The sequence below is a fragment of the Rhamphochromis sp. 'chilingali' genome (assembly GCF_963969265.1).
Source record: "Rhamphochromis sp. 'chilingali' genome assembly, chromosome: 4".
Classification (NCBI taxonomy): Eukaryota; Metazoa; Chordata; class Actinopteri; order Cichliformes; family Cichlidae; genus Rhamphochromis; species Rhamphochromis sp. 'chilingali'.
Genome location: NC_137948.1, coordinates 9,920,054 through 9,938,633, shown reverse-complemented (window position 1 = coordinate 9,938,633; position 18,580 = coordinate 9,920,054). Strand labels below are relative to the sequence as shown.

At 38.6% G+C, this 18,580-nt stretch overlaps 2 protein-coding genes across 5 annotated transcripts; both read left to right on the top strand.

Moving 5' to 3' along the window:
- The first annotated feature begins 173 nt into the window (after positions 1-173).
- On the top strand, positions 174-8,990 carry afmid (arylformamidase). Of its 2 annotated transcripts, XM_080880490.1 has the most exons (12): positions 174-208; positions 1,377-1,422; positions 2,999-3,089; positions 3,781-3,885; positions 3,975-4,023; positions 4,108-4,193; positions 4,304-4,376; positions 4,594-4,691; positions 4,813-4,891; positions 6,357-6,492; positions 6,977-7,081; positions 7,413-8,990. In XM_080880490.1, the coding sequence occupies exons 1-12, from the start codon at positions 189-191 to the stop codon at positions 7,440-7,442; spliced, it is 918 nt and encodes a 305-aa protein (XP_080736616.1). In that variant the 5' UTR covers positions 174-188; the 3' UTR covers positions 7,443-8,990. The 2 variants fall into 2 exon arrangements, with proteins under 2 accessions (XP_080736616.1, XP_080736617.1); XM_080880491.1 differs by lacking the exons at positions 174-208; positions 1,377-1,422 and adding an exon at positions 1,814-1,905.
- Positions 8,991-9,154: 164 nt separating this feature from the next.
- cant1b (calcium activated nucleotidase 1b) lies at positions 9,155-18,567 on the top strand. Of its 3 annotated transcripts, XM_080879742.1 has the most exons (6): positions 9,155-9,416; positions 9,727-9,764; positions 13,538-14,125; positions 14,210-14,350; positions 15,163-15,366; positions 16,458-18,567. In XM_080879742.1, the coding sequence occupies exons 1-6, from the start codon at positions 9,379-9,381 to the stop codon at positions 16,826-16,828; spliced, it is 1,380 nt and encodes a 459-aa protein (XP_080735868.1). In that variant the 5' UTR covers positions 9,155-9,378; the 3' UTR covers positions 16,829-18,567. The 3 variants fall into 3 exon arrangements, with proteins under 3 accessions (XP_080735868.1, XP_080735869.1, XP_080735867.1); XM_080879743.1 differs by lacking the exon at positions 9,727-9,764 and having other exon boundaries at positions 9,159-9,416; XM_080879741.1 differs by lacking the exons at positions 9,155-9,416; positions 9,727-9,764 and adding an exon at positions 11,301-11,480.
- The last annotated feature ends 13 nt before the right edge of the window (positions 18,568-18,580 follow it).

Genomic DNA, 18,580 nt, shown 5'->3' with positions numbered 1-18,580 from the left:
TGATATAGTTTGAGCCAAACAGGCTCAACGGCTCATGTCTGCCACTATTGACCAATCAGAGCCAAGAGGGGTGTTTCGTTAGCCTAAAAAATGGAGGGCTAAAGAAAAGCTCTCTTTTTTAGGCTAAAAGCGCATATTTTCTTTAATAATTTACAGTTTTATGTTAATATTTGTAAAGTAAGACCCCTATGCGCTTACGTAAAATAATGTAAGTGATGTTTGTATGTTGAGTATAAAAGCAAAAGGTGTTGTTTCATATATTTTATGCATTAACATACAAGAAGTATCTACTGTATATGCATGAGGTTAATTTTACAAGTTTGATTGCAGGGTCACTTGATGACATTTCACTGTAATATACACTGGCTTGTCAGTTTATTAAGTACACCTGTTCAACTAGTTGTTTGCACAAGTATCGAATCATGGAAGCAAGGTGGTCAAGACAACCTGTTCAAAGAAAGTTCAAAGAAAGGTGATCATAAGTATTTCAGAAACTGCTGGTCTACTGGGATTTTTTTTTTACTTTGATGGTTCAAAAACGAGAAAATATCCACTGGATGGCAGTTCTCTGGGTGAAAATGCCTTGTTGATGTCAGAGGACAATGGCCAGACAGCTTCAAGGTGATAGGAAATACAACTCAAATTTGTATTTGAGTTACAATGTAACCATTGTAACCATTGTAACGAGTGGTTACAATGTAACGAGTGGTTACAATAACCACTCGTTGCAATGTGTGCAGAAAAGCCTCTCTGAATGAACAACATGTGGAAGCTAGCGCAGGAGACCACACCCGGGTAACCCTATTTCATCTAAGAGCAGAAAACTGAAGCTACAGTTCACATTGGCTCATCTTAATTGGACAATAGAAGAAAAAATGAAATGGAATTGGAAAAATGCTGCCTTGTATGTCTGCTGAGAGATTCAGATAGGGCCAGAATTTGGATGCATGCCTAGTATCTATCCATGGTTTTATATTGTATATTTTCTTGACGAAGTTTTGCCCCCTTGGTAACAACTGAGCATCATTTAAGCACCACCTTATCACAAAGCTTGTTTATTTATTAATTTTTTGTCTTCATCCCTTTTATAAAAACAATGATATGTAGATGGAGTTTAGTAATTATTATCTTTGGTGTTTATGAAACAAAACAGTGGGCCTATGTTTACTTATTTTGGCCAAAGTATTTATTCACAAGGCTAAAGACCCACAGTATTTACATGCTATTCCTCTGTATGTGTATTTATTAAGCATGTATCTCTGTTCTTCAAGAAATAACCTCACCACTGTTAACTGTAACATTTTTTAATGTTTCATTTTGTTTAATATCTATTTAGGTTTAATTTACTAAACATCCGATTTTCATTCAATGCACAGTCTGTATTTTCCATCAGCTGCCCCATGGGTCATCCAAATGACTGTGGTAAGTAGATTCCAGCTACCTTCTGTTTTCCTTGTTTTGTCAGCTTTTTTGAATAATTTATAGTTTATGCTATTACTTGTCCTATGGCTCATTGTAGTGTAGGTTTATTCGACATTACATTAGTGTCACCTGCACTGTTTGTTAAGCTCTACTTCCTGCATAGCTGTGCTTTAGGTCACATGTTTGATCAAATCCCGGAACTAGATATAAATAAAGAAAATGTAGCTTTTAGCAACCGTTACTTCCCATTTTTGTAAAGTAAACAATACGGTTTTAAGCCTCTACCACTCCCTGTCTGACATTTATGATCTATAAACGACCACGTCCACAATAGACATGGCTGATTTATTAACTTTTCTGAAATGAGGGTCAGTCTGAAGTTCAGTCCACAGTAGAGAGCACGTCTTCTGTATTCATCAGCCAGCGACGACTTTAAACACCACAGGAGAAAAAATAATGCACTGGACAGAGATGAAGAAAGACGTAAGAGCTTAATTTTTATGATTTTTTGTTTTTTCTGTGTTATTGGGATTAGTTCAGTCTTAATTCAGTGTGAAAACAAGTAGAGATCACCCACCCTGCACAGGATTGAGTTAGGAACCGTCTGCAAAATTACCTGGCTTACTGAAACAACAGACTTGGGCAGTAATATAAAACCTATAAGACATGTTTTTCTGCTATTATTTTTTTAATCTTCCGTGTAATGAGAAAATGGAGTGCGCAATTAAATCCCCCATAGAGGGCAAACACCCGGATATTGGTACTTTGGATTGTAAGATATGCTTTATTGATCCCTAAAGTTGGGAAATTACTGCGATATCGCAGCCAAAACTCAAACACAACCCACAACAACATAGTCTAATAAAAAAGAATAGAGCAATAAAAAATACAAAGTCACACAACAAAATAGTTTAATAAGGTAAAATATTCAAATAAAAAAAGAATTCTGTTAAATAGTGTAATAAAGACCGATAAAAAGTTTAAATAAACTACAACAAAAGAAATATACAGAAATTATATAAAAAGCTGAATATAATGTGATGAAGTGCCTCTATAAAGTTGGTGTGTCTGACATGTCTTTATATTCCCTGTAAAGCACTTTGTAATAGATTGCTGTCTTAAAAAGTGCTATATAAATACATTTTACTTCCTTACTAAAATAAATTTAACAAAGCAAAATAAAACAGAATAACACGTACACTACTATAGTTTGTAAAAGTAATTGTCAGATAACAATGCCCAATACACAGTCTAACTGTAGTGGACAGTTCCTGCAGTGTGCATTTTATAATATTTTTCAGTATAATTTTTTTCCTTTCTTTTTTTTAGCAGCCCTGGTGTAATTTCACTCACCTATTTCACCTTCCAAATATTTTTTTAATGTTTTCGTCACAACTATATCACAGGACTCCCATTCTGATAGCAATAAAAAGAAGTTGCAGCACCAAAGCAGCGGTGTAATTGCGGCAGCAGAAGGCGCTGTTCACCGTATTTACGTCGCTGGTCGCCGGCTGATGGTGGTTGGTGTCTGTTCTTTCATGGCCGCGCAGCTCTCGTGAGTTTCTCTCTCTTGCAGGAGCTCGAGAGGCAGTATTCCCCCAGCAGGTGGTCCCCCAGGATGTCGGCCGACGACGTGATCAAAGCCCACGTGAAGGCTTTAAAGGAAGGTGGGTTTGTTGTGAACTGGATACACACGACTGTGAAACCCGGCTGTGGCGAACAGGCAGGGCAGCAGGAACACAGGTGTCGTGCCAAATGTCGGATACTCGGGGACATCTGTGTCCGGGTCGATTATTTGTGCCTTACTTTGAAGCTTTGACACGCATTCTGACAGAGAAGCTACAGTTTTTCATTGTGCAGCATTTATAAAAACACTCACAGTGCTTAATGACTTACTCTAAGACTTCCTCTTTAATCTGCCAGATTACAAGATCCTACACCTGTGCATATTACGCATAAAACTACGTATTTTGGATATTTAATGTAGTGTGAGTACTTTTTAAAAACAAAACCTCAGTGAATAAGTAATGCTAATAAGTCTCTCTGTCATCATACGTGTAGTTTTAAGGGCTATAAACATATTTGGGGCATTTTTTTTTTTTTTAGATCTATAAGTCTTAAACCTGAGACCCTTTTCCTGATAGAAATCACCAGTTTTGCCTGTTTTCATTTTTGATAAATGTTTTTAATTTAAGTGGTAAAATCTTTTTCTTTAAACAGAAAACAGTCTACTGATATGAAAATACGCAGCATTGCTCAGAATGATTTCTAATTAATTTGTCAGCAGTAGACAAACATGCATTTGGTCTCTTTGTATCTGTAATCATGGCGTTGTACCTAATGCTGTCTGCTGTTCAGGTACGGAGCGAGCCCGTGGTATGGCTCAAACTTTACTCAATGTCCCATATGGGGAAGGAGATGGAGAGAAACTGGACGTCTATATACCCAACATCAACTCTCTGGGTACGGACATGCATCGTTGCCCCACACACTGTTATCCTCCAGGTACAGAGCTGGTATAGGATTAACAGGCCTCATCCTCTCTCTTTCAGATGTCCACCTTGTTGTTTACATACATGGAGGCTACTGGCAGTTTCTCAGGTCTGTGCTGTTGCTGGAATCTCTACATTTCTAACCATAATTCGATTTCTGGGTCATTCATTTTGGGTTTTTGTGGTCACACAGCAAAGAGGAGTCTGGGTTCATGGCTGTTCCGCTCATTGATAAAGGTGTAGTGGTGGTTGCAGTCGGTTACGACATTGCCCCCAAAGGTAGTCTTTCCATTTTTGACAGTATTGTTTCCGTTCTCTCAGGTGAAAAAGGATGATTTAAGAAGATGAACTGAAAAATGTCAGCTTCCTGTTGTGACCTTTCTTTTCAGGTAACATGGACCTGATGGTATCACAAGTTCGCAGGAGTATTGTGTCTGTCGTTCAGCAGTATTCTCACATCAGGTAGCATTGCTTGTTTTTTATATTTGGATTGGATTGTATTTCTTTATTTCTTTAGTTCTTTAAACCTGATGATGAAGAATGTGAAAGCTCATCATCGTCAGGCTTGAAGGATGTCATCTTAAAGCCTCCCAATCTAATGAAATTGTATTTGCAGCTGACTAAAATGTCACTGCCTCTGTTGTAAACGCACTGTGTGTCGTTCTGATGATTCACTCAGTGGTCTGTACCTGTGTGGCCACTCTGCTGGGGCACACCTGGCTGCAATGGTCCTCTCAACTGACTGGTCGCAGTACAGCATCACTCCCCAGATTAAAGGTGAAGGCTGTCAGTTGAAACGGGACATGTAATCAGTAATATAATAAGGCAGAAGTAATTCAGTATTAACAAAATAGGAGGTTAAAACATGATACATTTTTGTTTTCTGATTGTGTTTTAGGTGCTTTTCTTGTGAGTGGCATCTATGACCTCCTGCCCATCTTGTCCACCTACGTCAACGAGCCTTTGAAGATGACAGAGTAGGTGCCTCACTACACTACAGACTGCGGGATAGCTTGTTTAGTACAACTACATACACCATCCCTGTTGTGTTTGCAACTCACTTTTTACAGTTATCTGAGTTTAGAAACACCAATGTGGACATAGACTCTGTGCTTGGTAACAGTAGTTATACTTAAAGACGGCGGTTTTCAAAAAGTTAATATATTAATGAAAGCGACTGATGCAGGAATGCGGTATCATAGTATACTCGCAACTGAACATCTGTTGAAGCCCTGTCTTTTTGGTAGTCCAGCAGATGTATTCCCAGCAACATTGTCCATTCAAGGGGGAAATGATCCAAATCTAATTCTAAAAGTGAATAACTGGAAATTATTTTTTCCCTTTAATGTTGAAGTTACATTCTAGTTGGTTATTATACCAAAAACAGATCTAAGTTAATACGCCCTGATAAAGGCCAAATTCACCAGTTTTGCCCAATTTATTGTTTATTATGAGCGCTTAAGGCCTCAAAGCCCTTTAAAATTCGTTATTAACTAGTATCTTAATATTTACATATACAGATAAAGTAAGCTGGACTCTTATGAATAACAGGAAAATTATGGTGTTACAGTTTAACCTTTCAAAATTAGCTAGCAACCTACCTCTTAAGCTGTCCTACTTTACTACATGTGCTGCAGACATAATAAGAGTATGTTCTAGAGAACGTTCATATGATGTCTCAAAATTTTTATTTAACTTCTTTGTTGTCTTGTGTTTTATGTAATGGTTGTTATAGTTGTAAATAATCCTATCAGAAATTCCTGGATCCAGAGCCGGATCAGGATCAACTGTAAAACTGAGTCACTTGAAGTTTGGCTAAACCTCACTTCTGTTCTTAACGTTTTAGGAAAATTTCTTTCTAACACACAAACTAAACCAATCACTTAACCTTCTCAGCAGTGTTTAAAAACAGAGTGGGTGTAGTTAGAAATAAGTTACCAGACCTAGCCTGCTTCTCTTCTTGAGGCTACATTAATTGGTGCTAACACACCTGAATGTTTGGAGATTGCCTTGGAAGCCTAGTGGTGTAATCCCATTGTTTACAAACTGAAGTTGGGTTTAAAAAGTAATTAGATTTTCACAACTTGTTAACACTTTATGCAATTTCCCAATTTAATTATCGTACTTTCTCAAACTTGGTAGCTGAGGTTGGTTGATGTGCACATTTGTCTTCCATCTCAATGTGTAAATCTAAAAAGTCCTTAAACTCATTTGTCATTGTCCAAATGAGTTTAAGGACTCCTGCAGTAATCCATTTGCATTTGGCTCTAAGTGCCAGTCCGTGTGACGTAAAGAGCATTGTGTGAACGAATGTCGTGATGCTCAACACAAAGGAGAAACTGTGCGTGTAAATGTCCTGGTGTTCATCCGTGTGTCCTCCGTTGGCCTGTGGTGCCAGTCAGTGCCTCATTCCTCTGTCTCGTGGGTGTCTACTGTTTGCAGGGAGGTGGCAGTTAGGAACAGCCCCAGCAAGCTGGTCCCTCAGCTCAAACTCTCCTCCTGCAGCTGTCAGATTGTTGTGGCTGTTGCTGAGAACGACTCGCCAGAGTTTCGCAAGCAGTCTGAGGAATTTTACAAAGTCAGTACCCGTGTCTGAGAACAGATGCAGTTAATGATCGGTGTATAAGAATAATTCAAGATAAATGATTTAGCCTTTAAAACTCTGATGCTTTGTTATGCCTTTTCTTTGCTCCACTGCTTGTTTTGTCCAATTTTCAATTAGAGCTCGTATTCAATTTGCAATACAAGAAAAGCTCCCAAAAATCTAAATTCAAGCTAGGAAATGCTTGTCATTGTTCTTATAAACAACATTTAGTGCATTCCTAAAATATTCTGTTAAATCATCTCCTGGCCTTGTGGTGATTTGGTGTCTCCACCCAACAAGCAACAGTCTTTTAAGATGTAAATCACAAGCAATATGACCTGACTCGGAAACATGGGGTCAGGCTTTTTCGTGCGTCTTTTGTTGGTGGAAACATCAATATACTTTCTAAATATGTTGTTATGCAAATCTGATATTTCCTCTGCTCTTTTTCTTGCTACCTCTTGTATTTCCTTTTAAGACTTTGGAGGCGTCAGGGCTGAATGTCACCATGGAGGATGTGGCGAATACAGATCACTTCAGTATTATTGAGAAGCTGGTTGACGGAGAGTATCACCTAACAAAGGTAAATATGCAAACAAAACCAAAGTTATTGAAAATTATTATGAATGTCAGTGCTTTTTTTTTTTTTTTTTTTAACCACTCACCCTGTCTTTCAAAGCTTTATGAGATCAATATACTGTATTAACTTATAGCCTACGGTAGTCAAATTTCACCTCCTAACATTCAGCCGCTCTTTTACTAAAAAGACTAAAAGTTTACAAGTCAAAAAAGTATCTCTGTAGATTATCTTTTCATCAAATGTTCAACAAATGTAGTTGTTTTTAACCTAATTTCTGCACATGTTTATGGACTATACGTTTTGTCATCATCTTAATTTCCTGGTTTCTTTGTAGCTTCTCCTGAAGATGATGGGGAAGAGCTGAGGTGTTTTATCCATCATCTAATATCAACATACCTCGGTATCAACGAACACCTCTGAACAGAGCCATCATGCAGCAACACTGACTAAAATATGCATTGTTTCAGATTTGTACTCTGGTAAATCTACATTTTGTGTCCATTTGGATCCTTTGTCAGTGAGGTGCTGTGGATTGTTTTGATGTCTAGTTTCACTGTTTATGACCTTGTTCACTGTAGTTACTGCTTCTTTTTTTCTTTTTAAGGCCTAAGCTTTGTATGTTTCAGCCACCATGCTATGAAATTGTGTGCCTAAAACTAAGTCACATAAAAATGGCAATGGTAGTAAAACTATAATTTTAGATTCAGTTTGCACAATAGCTGTTAAGTAATCTCTTAAAATGTTTGTCCTGTCTCGTACCTTGCAAAGTCTATTGTTAGTTTTGGTATATTTCTGGTGTTTGTGTGTGGGTGGGTCTGTCTGGTTTGTGAATTGTATTTTTTTGGGGGGGACAACAATAGGAGCTTATGTCAACAATAATGAAACCGAATGTAGCTTTTTATTATAACTTCCACAATGCTTATATGTCACCCAGGGAACTTTAATATGTTGTTGCTGATAAGGAAAATAATGTGTCTTTGCACTTTTTATTTGATTATAATCTAGTTCAAGAATCTGAATATTCAGGCGTTATTTTAAATTGCAGATACAACAAAACTGAAACTGATGCACATCACTACTTATGGCCATTACTCTAACATCTGACAAAACTGTTTACATGACTATGTACACTGTGTTCTGTTTATCGTTACTTATAAAGAGAACAATCAGTAAATGTTTATATTTGAGAAGCGTCAAGTCAAATTTATCTTTGTTTATTGTTTTCTTGTTTAGGAAATGATTTAAACTTGGATACAAGTGTGCAAAGGTAGTGAGGGACTCTAAATCCATTACTGTACTTAGAAAACAACAATTACATATTTGTGCAGTATAACTAATGAAATATTCTATTTTAAAATATTACAGATACTTCATTTATATTGAAAACTATAAATGGCAACTAATCAGTGATGTTTTATTGTTCTAAAGGCAGTTCCAGCAGCAGTTTTACTGTACAGTTTGGCCCATAAGTTTTTGGATAGTGATAGATTTTAACTCAAGCGGTGATTGAAGTGCAGACTTTCAGCTTTAATTCAAGGGCTTTAACAAAAGTGTTTAAGGATTACAGCAATTGTTTTTCGCATAGCTGCTCATTTTCAGAGGCTTAAAAGAAAATGGATCAACTAGAGTAAGTCACAATATTAGGACTGTTTTGACCCTTGGATGAAAACCCTTCGCAGTGTTGTACAGCCTGAAGTCATGGACATCACCAAATGCTGTTTTTCCTCCCTTGAAATGCTCTGCCTATATATATTTTTTGAAACAGTCAGTGTAAGACTTTTTGTGTGTTGTTGCAAACCTAACTTTAGGCTATAGAAAAAAACTTCACATTATAATGTAAATAATTCCACATATTGAGTACTAAAGTAATAAGGTAGTCTGATGCTAATTGATGCTAACTGTAAGTACCCCCTTAAAGTCTGGAAACCCCCTTGCTCTCTTTTAAATGACACAATCATGCCATAAATAAAAAATAAATACATACATAAAAAGTTAAAGTACATATTTTAAAATACAAATGTGTGTTGTTTTAACTGACGTAATAGTGTGGGTAATTGTGTACTCGGTTGGTTCAGGAGCGCTTTGTTTTGATCTTGAAGACTTTTAAAACGACGATAGTGACGATTACAGTGGTTATGATGACATTTCCCCTGTCAACTGGATATCAATAGTAAGTTAATAGTCATGGTGATTACTGAGTCATAATTTGGATGTGCAGACGCCCAGTTTAGCTGCTCCGGAGTCTCGGAACAGGAGGAGCTAATCATCGAGAAACTTCCAACCGAACCGTCCCAACAAAGATGGACAGCCGGGCTGATTTACAGACTGTCTACACCAGGTGAGTCCTCAGAGTCTCAGCGAAGAACTCGACCTATTGAACCCTTGAAGCAGTTCACTGATTTTAAATCCGAGGAATAAATGTTGGTAGTAACGTTAAGATGCTAGCCGACGCTAGCTGCGTGGCTAACGGGAGCCGGTGCGTTTCTAACTCTCATAAAGTGTTTAGCCAACTCTTATGTGGCTACTTTAAATACGTTAAATCCTTTAGGTTTTCACAGTTTGAGGCTCCAGTCTACGGCTGTGCTTGTGTGAGAAAGTCGGGCAAAGTTTATAAACTGCCAGGAGGTGATTTGTTTGGTTTTTTACAGGTCGCCTTATCTCTGCTTTCGTGGCCGTGTGGACGCAGGTAGGCACAAAGCGACGGGGGGTGGGGGGTTGGTTATTCAACAGGCAACTAGTGAGAGATGCCTCACTTTATCTGGGACTTCAACGTTTTTATTTTGTACTTATTTACACGTTTAAACAGTGTCCCACGTATTTACTAGCTTAGAGAGATGTGCTGATCTGTCCCAGTTGTTAAGATGATGAGCAGAAAGGAGAGCAGCTAAACTAGTCTTTACAGTAGAGAAGTGAACGCAGAGGTTTACAAAACTGTAATATAAGACCATAAAACAAACAGGATATATTGTATTTATCCCAAAAGTTGTGAAACTCTCAGATTTGTTATAGATGTTAAATAATGAACACAACTTAAACAGAATAGATTGAATAGCTCTAATAAGTAGATTGCGATAAAGGTCATTACAAATAAAAAGGCTATATTATCTATATCTTATACAAATCATTTAAAGTTAAAATATATAATAATATAATATTAAATGGTTATTAAACACGTAGTTCGGTGTAACAGTTTAAGAAGTAGAAATCACAATTAAATACAATGCAATATATTATTGATGCCAAACCTTTAATCTGCCCAGTTTGTGATATATCAAACTTAGAAATTAAACAAAATATAGGTATTAATAATTGTGCAGCTCATTTTGCTTGTTAAGTGATATCACAACAGAGATGTGTGTCCTCAGACTGTTGTAACTTTATGGTCCATCCCGTGGTAAATGGAACTGCATTGTTTCTAATGAGCACCAGGAAGCAACTCAGGTGAAAACGGCCCTCTGCCCCTATGCTCTGACCTCAGTCAACCCTTTTCCTTTCAGGTCATACTGAGTAAAACTCAAAGTCTGTTTTATATAATTATGGTCATTTTGAGAAACAGAAAGGAGGATTACCCAGGATATCGTCACTGGTTAAGGATTTGTCAATCAGAAGACATTGTATAACAGGAATTCACAATATGACCACAAACCAGTGGGTGATGACACTTTGACTCCACCCATCTTTCGTACCATTCATGGTTCCAAGCTCAGCTTTGTTTATTCAGCCTTAAATAAAATACGGAAGAAGTTGATGATTGGTAACTAGAGAAAAAATGATATTTTCCTTCATTTGCTCAGAAAGGTTTTATCTTGACCTTGAAAACAGGGTGTACTTCTTAGGTGATAGCTTTGTTAACACAGCTGAGAAATGACCAGGGTTTATTGGACGTTGAAAAGCAGTAAAAGTCAAGAAAATAAACTTTGTCATTCGACCACTTTATAAAACATGGTTACAACGTCCTTTACAGAACACAATAAAAAACAGATCAAAGTAGAAATGGAGTTTGCCAACCTTTGTGCCTACCTTTATTTGTCTTTCTTGGTTCCCTGTTGTTCATTAGTTTTGTTAAAAATGTAACCAATATATTGTTGGAAAGCAAAGCTTGGTCCTGATTCAAAGTGCTTCAGGATGACCTAAAGGTTCATTGAGCTTACTCATCTGTAATTGCTGACCAGGGCTCCTTTGTTCTCCTCAATTCATTATTGAAACTTTCTTGGCTCTGCAGGAAGGGGGAGAAATTTGAGATAGCCGACAAGGAGAGAAAAGGAGGAGACTCTGCGAGATCAGATATTCATGTTGAACGAGGGCTGGCGGAAGGGGGGCAGGGAGTTTATTATGGGATGCGTGCAAAGGAGAAGAAACATGACAGTCGTGGCGTGTTCAGGAGTGAAGAGGCGAGGCAAGGGTGAATAATTGAACTCTTCATACAGCGTACAGTGAGGCTGTGTCTGGCTCTCCAGGGATGTGAATTACGGGCCGTATATTCAGTAGCAACAATGAAGGGTTTGTTTCATAGCCAAGTGCTTGCTAATTTGACATGTGTGTATTTGTGTATGTGGTTTGGAGAGCATGTTAATCGGGAAGTCTGAACTTGTCTAGAGAACTGTTCAAGAGGCAGTTCTCTGGAAAAACTGTGGTGGGAGATTATGTGAAGTATTGCAATAACACGAAACAGGATGTTGCCAAGTCTTTTCTGGTTTGCTTTTTTACACAAATTTTCAGATGCGAGTCTTTTGAAGCATAGGCTTGTTTCCTGTTTAATGTCGTTGCTCTTTAACAGAGAGAGACAGAGTTTTATTGATGCTGCTGTAATGATGCTGATATAATTTGACTATAATTTTGTTTTATTTAGTTCTGCTATTAGTGTTTAATTTATAGCTGTAGTAATGTTCACTGTTTAGGATTAAGTTCTGCGGGATTGCAAGTTGTTGTATAGCAAATAAAGTGAGGTAATCTTTTAAGATGTATGCTAAATATATTTTTTATAGTTATGATAATGGCACATTATAATACTTTATTAAGAGCTCAATCTGTTTTAGTGGTGCAGCTTTTTTTACTGTGCCGGTTTATCGAGGGTCACCTTGGCACCCTTTGCTTTTACAAAACAAACACACTTCTTGTGTTTCAGGCAACTTACTCACTATTTGTGAAACGCGCAAGTACCCATTTTTAACTGAGTAGACTGTGGTTTGTTAAAACAGTCACTACTGTTGAACTCAACGTTTATTGAGCATGCTGTTTAACTTTTGTCTTGGTGTCAAGCTTTAATACATTCATTCACTTAATGTACTACCAGCAGAAGATGACAAACTGATACAACCACACCTCTACGCATCATAAAAACATGTTTACCAGGATAATTTTGTGTCACAGAGTAACTAAAAAATTGTGTTATCAGGAACTGAGCATCCCAGCCTTGCTTGTAACTGGATGACATTGCATTTTTCTTGTAATCTGATGAGCTTTTCTCTGAAACCACAGAGGGACAGTGCTTAATTGCTTAGTGTAGTACATCCTGTACCGCCACCCAGATCCTAGCACATCTCCTGATGTGATATATGTTGCTGAATCGTATTTGCATACAAAACGTTAACTTATAGCCTGCAAGTCCCTTTATTCTGCACCCTCCTGTTCTGTCCTGTTCCTGTTCTGGTTGAGAGTAACAAAAGAAACATGAGGTTCACATTTTGGGGGGGGGAGTTAAATTGCACAAAGGCTTCCTGTATATAGTCTGATAAATCTGCCCTGTTGTTTTATGTTGCCTCTGTTTTATGTTACTATTAAACTGATTGTTTAAAGTCTTAAATGTCTAACCAGGGATGGCAGCTCCACATGGTTAAACATTGTTGTCACATAGCTCATATGCACCAATAATATTTACCAGTGCTTTCATTTTTAAATAAACTGATGAAATAAACGGAGCAAAGATCTGGTAACTGGCACCCCCTCCATTCAGAGGAAGTAGGATGGGTCAGCTACCTCCTCGGTTTTCTGCCTGAACAGCACAACAAAGACCTGCTGTGAATACAGAACAATAGGAACAAGAGCCCAGTTTTCCTTCTGGTCATCCTCTGCCCTTTGTTCATTCTTTCTATATATTTCAAGTTTTAGTCATTTTTCTACTCAAAATTGAAAGTTGAAAATTTGATTATCAGCTTTCATTTTTTTACAGTATCTCTTAATGCACATGAAATGTTTGACGTGATATGTGTCGATATCATTTGTTTATTGTTTCCATTGTTAGAAAGGGAGAGCTCATCATCATCATCAGTTTCTGTTTTGAACATCAAAACGCAGTTACACAAATATTCAGTAAAGCTTGGTTTGAGCAGTTTGATGTAGGAACTGTTTTCTTTTCCAAGCACTTTGTTCTTTGTCAGATTTTGACTTTTTATATTTCATTTTTTAATGTATCCTCCATCATGCCCCTCTGCTGATAATCCTCTTTGTGTTCATTTCCAGGCCATAATCACCCCCAGACCACAGACAGTAAGGATGAAAAGGATACTTCAATGACCTCCTTTGGCATGGCTGCGCGAGGCCTCCCTTTGGCCTTAGCATCCATGACTCAAACTGCTACCTCCGACACGCGCTTCCACCCAAAATGGCGAGCGATTGCCGTGGCGACCCTGTTCGCTTTAGTGCTCATGTTATATTTGCACCGGACCGTAGAGGACTGGGAGCGTCCAACCAAAGGTTACTACCGGAACAGGGTTCACAGCTTTCAAATGCTCGATGAGGGTGAAGATGACTTATTCAGGGACACCAATAGACAAATTGCACGAAAACTCGGCCGCCAGCAGAGGAGGGAAAAACCGTACAATCACACATATCCTTTGAGTCCACCTGAGAAGACGCTGCACGGCACCCGTTACCGCATAGGAGTGATTGCAGACTTGGACAAAGCGTCACAGAGCTCAAAGGATCAGACGTGGTTCAGCTACATGAAAAGAGGTCACCTGACTGTTTCAGCCTCCGGCGACAGACTGGAAGTGGAATGGGATGCGGAGACGGTCACCCTGGAGAGTCATCTGGCTGAGAAAGGACGAGGTACGTGAACTCAGTGAAGGAACTCATATTTATAGTTGCATCTAAATATTGTTTTTGTGCTTACATGTGTTAACTCCTCTGCAGGTATGGAGCTATCTGAGCTGGTAGCATTCAATGGTCACCTGTATACTGTGGACGACCGTACAGGTGTGGTGTACAGGATTGAGGGCAACCAGGCAGTTCCTTGGGTTATATTACCTGATGGTGATGGCTCAGTCTCCAAAGGTGAGTCCTTTTCAAAACTCCTGAAGTCTCAACTCACAAACTCCACAGTGCTCTTCACACAGCTTCACACTGGGAGCATTTCAGAAGCAAATAGTTTATTCTCTGTTTTTTTTTGTTTGTTTGTTTGTTTTATCTTTCTGCCATGTTCTGCACCTGCTCTGTGAAACTTGATCTGGCTTCTCTGAAAGATAAACCTGGTTTCTCTGAAAGATAAACCTGGTGTTGAAAAAATACACCAGGAAGTGTCCCTGCAGGGAGACTTCTGAAACGTGCCAGAATGCAGCGCTTTCAAATATAATCTATTACTGGGTTTATAGGGATCTTTGTGTCCAGAGGAGGAAAACAATCTGAACAATATGCTGGTCTTAAACAACACAATATGGTTCTTAATGAAATAAAGACAGATAACAGCAGCTGTGGATATGCTAAGGTGGACTAAAGATGGCCAATTAAGTTGGTAAATTAAAAACACAACACGGACTCCAAAACTTCAGGGATCATTTCAGGGAACAGTCACCCTGTTGAGACTATTCAAACCAGTTTATAATGCAATAGAGAGACTGCTGTAATGAGACTTGTGATGCACTCTCCATTGGATGTTAATGGTCCATTTATTTAGCAATAATTCAGCGTACCACTGCTCATGTAAATCCACTATTAGGCAATAAATTAAATATGATAAAACTAAACCACTGCATGGTAGTCCACTTGGTTAGTCAAACACCGGCGCTGTCAAAACCGTTTTTCTTTGTTCATTTGAAAATAAACAACCAAAAATGTCTCACTCGTGTGTCTTTTGTTTGCTTGTGCAGGTTTCAAGGCAGAGTGGCTTGCAGTAAAGGATGAGCACCTGTTTGTTGGAGGCCTGGGGAAGGAATGGACGACGACTTCTGGGGACGTCATCAACAACAATCCCGAGTGGGTAAAAGTTGTTGGTGTCAGTGGGGAGGTGGAGCATCAAAACTGGGTGCCGCACTACAACGCCCTACGGAGTGCAACGGGGATCAAACCACCAGGTACTGTTGGGTGTGTTTTTGGGGGTTTTTTTGTTTTGTTTTGTTCTTCAGTACAGTCTGAATTAGTAATCAGGCTTTATTTCTATTTATTATTAAACTTCTTGAAGACCAACTTATAACCTATAAATTTTGTTAAATGCTTATGTTATATTTGCCTATTTAATTAAAACAAAGATCGCTGATTTACTGCTTTGAGGTTTTTTGTTTGTTTGTTTGTTTTTGTTAAATACAGATTTCATATCTTTTTTTAGGACTAGTATTTGCAGTTTTCTTCTGAAACTACAGTCAGACCAAAATCAAGCTGGCCCAGTTTTCCCTGTTAGTGTAGCGAAATGCAGACGGAGACAGGAAATGTTTTGTAATCCTCTCATGAGCCAGCATGGCTGCTATGATGACAACAGCAGTCCACAAAGTTGTACGTTACCAAAAAACCCAGCTTAATCCAACTTTTGGCTCTTTTTACCTTCTGTGCATCCAAAAACATTTGGTTTATGGGTTATTTAACAGAACAATAACACACGGGTAACAGTCAGCACTTGTTAAGTAAGAGGTCAACTACTTCTCTCTCACGAACTGGCTAAACATCAGAGAAAGTTGCACTTTTGTCCTCCCAACACTTTGTCTTCTGATGTAGTCAACTAGATATGTGAGCTAAGACTTCCTGTTCTGTGGGAATGTCATTGTTAACTGGAGGGGAAAAAAATTATACAAAGCTAAGTTGTCTTCAGACAATTGTGAGTGGGTTTCATTTCATTCCCCTTTTGCATTCCACATGGCTCTCACATGTGATTTAAAATAGAAACCAAAACCTGAATCCTTGTCGTGCCAATAATCCTGCCTCTTGCCCACAGCTACTGCTATACATTGGTTTATAGAGACTAAAGACTTTAAGCATAAATTGTGTTTGAATTCTGGTATAACTGGGCTTAATGGGAAGCTTGATAATGTATAAAAGCCAAATTCAGGCACAAAACAAAGAACTTAAAAAATGATTGAAACCAAAATATTTGGGAAAGGACAAAACATTGTGAAACGTGGAAATTACCTCCAACTCCTTGCATTCATTTCTGTTACCTTTCCTTGCTCTCTAGGCTACCTTATCCACGAATCAGCAGCTTGGAGTGAGCGTCTCCAGCGGTGGTTCTTCCTCCCTCGCCGTGCCAGTCACGAGCGTTATGAAGAGACGGCAGATGAGCGGCGTGCCACCAACCTCCTCTTGTCCTGCCCTGCAGACATCCGCTCCGTCAGCGTGCAGCGCGTCGGACCGCTCAACCTCACACGTGGCTTCTCCTCTTTTAAATTTGTCCCAGACACAGATGATCAAATCATCCTAGCCCTAAAATCAGAGGAGGATGCAGGCAAGATTGCCACCTACATCATAGCGTTTACACTAGACGGCCAGGTGCTGCTGCCTGAGACAAAGATAGGAGATGTAAAATATGAAGGGCTAGAGTTTATTTGAAAGAGGCAGTGCTGAATATGCAACGTTCCTGTGCAATATGATGTGACCAGATTCAGAGATTATATAACTACGATTATTGAGAGACACAAGAAAAGTTAAAAGGGAAACCCTGAAGCATAGCTGTGTGTCACCAACCACAGACTGGCTGACTGATGCAGCCAAAAAACAAATGTTTTAAAGGCATTACTACTAAATTTAAGCACTGCTACATTGCTGTCTAAACTTCCTGGTTTGACACTACTGAGTCTGTTAAACACCAGATAAGATGTAGATCTCTTTTCCTGCAGCCGAACTCTGCTGGTCAGACACTCAGGGAAATGAGACGAAGGAGCATTTAAAAAAAATAAAAGTTAATGTTCTTACATTACTTGAAATATTTAAGGTCACTTGTTGCTTTGGATTTTATTTATCCTTTTGGATACACTGAGGTTTTGTCATAATAGAAACGGAACAGGCCCAAACATGTTCACTTGTTTTATTTCGGCTGTTCTGTAAATGATAAGTTATGCTACGTAAGTCTAGAGGGGTGTACTATGCAGCAAAATTAAGCAGGTAGTGAGATATGTTGAGTTTGGAGTCAAAGTTTTCAGTGCCACAAAGGTGACTTCTCTTTTACTTTCGTTTGAGATCATTATGCTGAATGTAATCTGGGTTTTACAGACCAGCATGCTTTACTCACTTGTTCTCTCATGACATGAGTGACACGTTCCCGTCTGAGGGGATACATTTTTATATAGAACCTGTTCAGGTACTACTGAACAACAGTGCAGTAAAGTTACTGTGGCACAAACTGTGTCAACTTAGTGATGCAGAAAATGCATAAATAGGTGTTTTTCTTTGGTCTTACTTTGTTACTAAGTCTAGTTTACACTGTCAGTATGACATCCTGATAGAAGACCAGAGAATTGATTAGTCTGTAATTATTAAAAAGAATATTCACTTAAGAAAATCAAATATTCACTTTAATTCGGTCCAAAGACTGAGTGACCCATATCGTCTTTATTATGAGGAATTCTCAGACTCAAATGCAGTTTGAATGTTTAAATGGATCCCGTTTAAAAGCTGTAATACGCAGCTGTCATATTAGAAATAAACCCCAGCATGAAGTTTGCACTGCATGGAAAAACGGCCTAATATTTTTTATGTTCTTCATATCACTTCATGACCCATTTCTGCTGATTGGCACTCCATCTGTTTATGTTGTGCAGAAGAGAGTCAAAGGACATCAAATGCCCCCCTTTCATGGGAGTGAGCACAGAGCCTGAAGCAAAAGGCCTAGGGCTGCTTTCACACCGTTTTCAGATCTTCCAGCAGGATGTCACTCTGATTTCTTTACTTCGTATCATTGTTACCGCTTTAGCTTTAGTAAACCTGTAGACTTATTGATTGTTTGGATTGAAATGTATAAGGCCTTTAATTATGTGGTCTAGTTACAAACAGGTGTACAGTTCTGTACACACACACTATAACCTCTTCTTTGATTTTCTGTTAGCCAATCAGAACACAACCAATGGATTCTTGGTTTCTTTTGGCTGGTTGGTGGTCAGGCTCTACGTCTTTTTTTTTTTTTTTTTTTTTTTTTAACTTTGACCATGGTGCCAGCAAGAGATCTTGCACTCCAGATGTGCTTTGCTTACTGCTGCCCGAACCATTGAAAATAAAGGTTTTCAGATCACAGGGGTACTGTCCACATGTTCTGCGTGTAAGCTTGTCTGAGCACGCACGCGCGCGCACACACACACACACACACAC

What these genes read in the sequence shown, in the direction of transcription:
- afmid (XM_080880490.1), top strand. Translation starts at nt 189, where the DNA reads ATGCGCTTACGTAAAATAAT. An exon ending in ATGCGCTTACGTAAAATAAT is followed by an intron (nt 209 to 1,376) that starts GTAAGTGATGTT and finishes TTCAATGCACAG; the next exon opens with TCTGTATTTTCCATCAGCTG. An exon ending in AGTCTGAGGAATTTTACAAA is followed by an intron (nt 6,493 to 6,976) that starts GTCAGTACCCGT and finishes TTTCCTTTTAAG; the next exon opens with ACTTTGGAGGCGTCAGGGCT.
- cant1b (XM_080879741.1), top strand. Translation starts at nt 11,369, where the DNA reads ATGTTGAACGAGGGCTGGCGGAAGGGGGGCAGGGAGTTTATTATGGGA. An exon ending in TCTGGCTGAGAAAGGACGAG is followed by an intron (nt 14,126 to 14,209) that starts GTACGTGAACTC and finishes ACTCCTCTGCAG; the next exon opens with GTATGGAGCTATCTGAGCTG. An exon ending in AACGGGGATCAAACCACCAG is followed by an intron (nt 15,367 to 16,457) that starts GTACTGTTGGGT and finishes CTTGCTCTCTAG; the next exon opens with GCTACCTTATCCACGAATCA.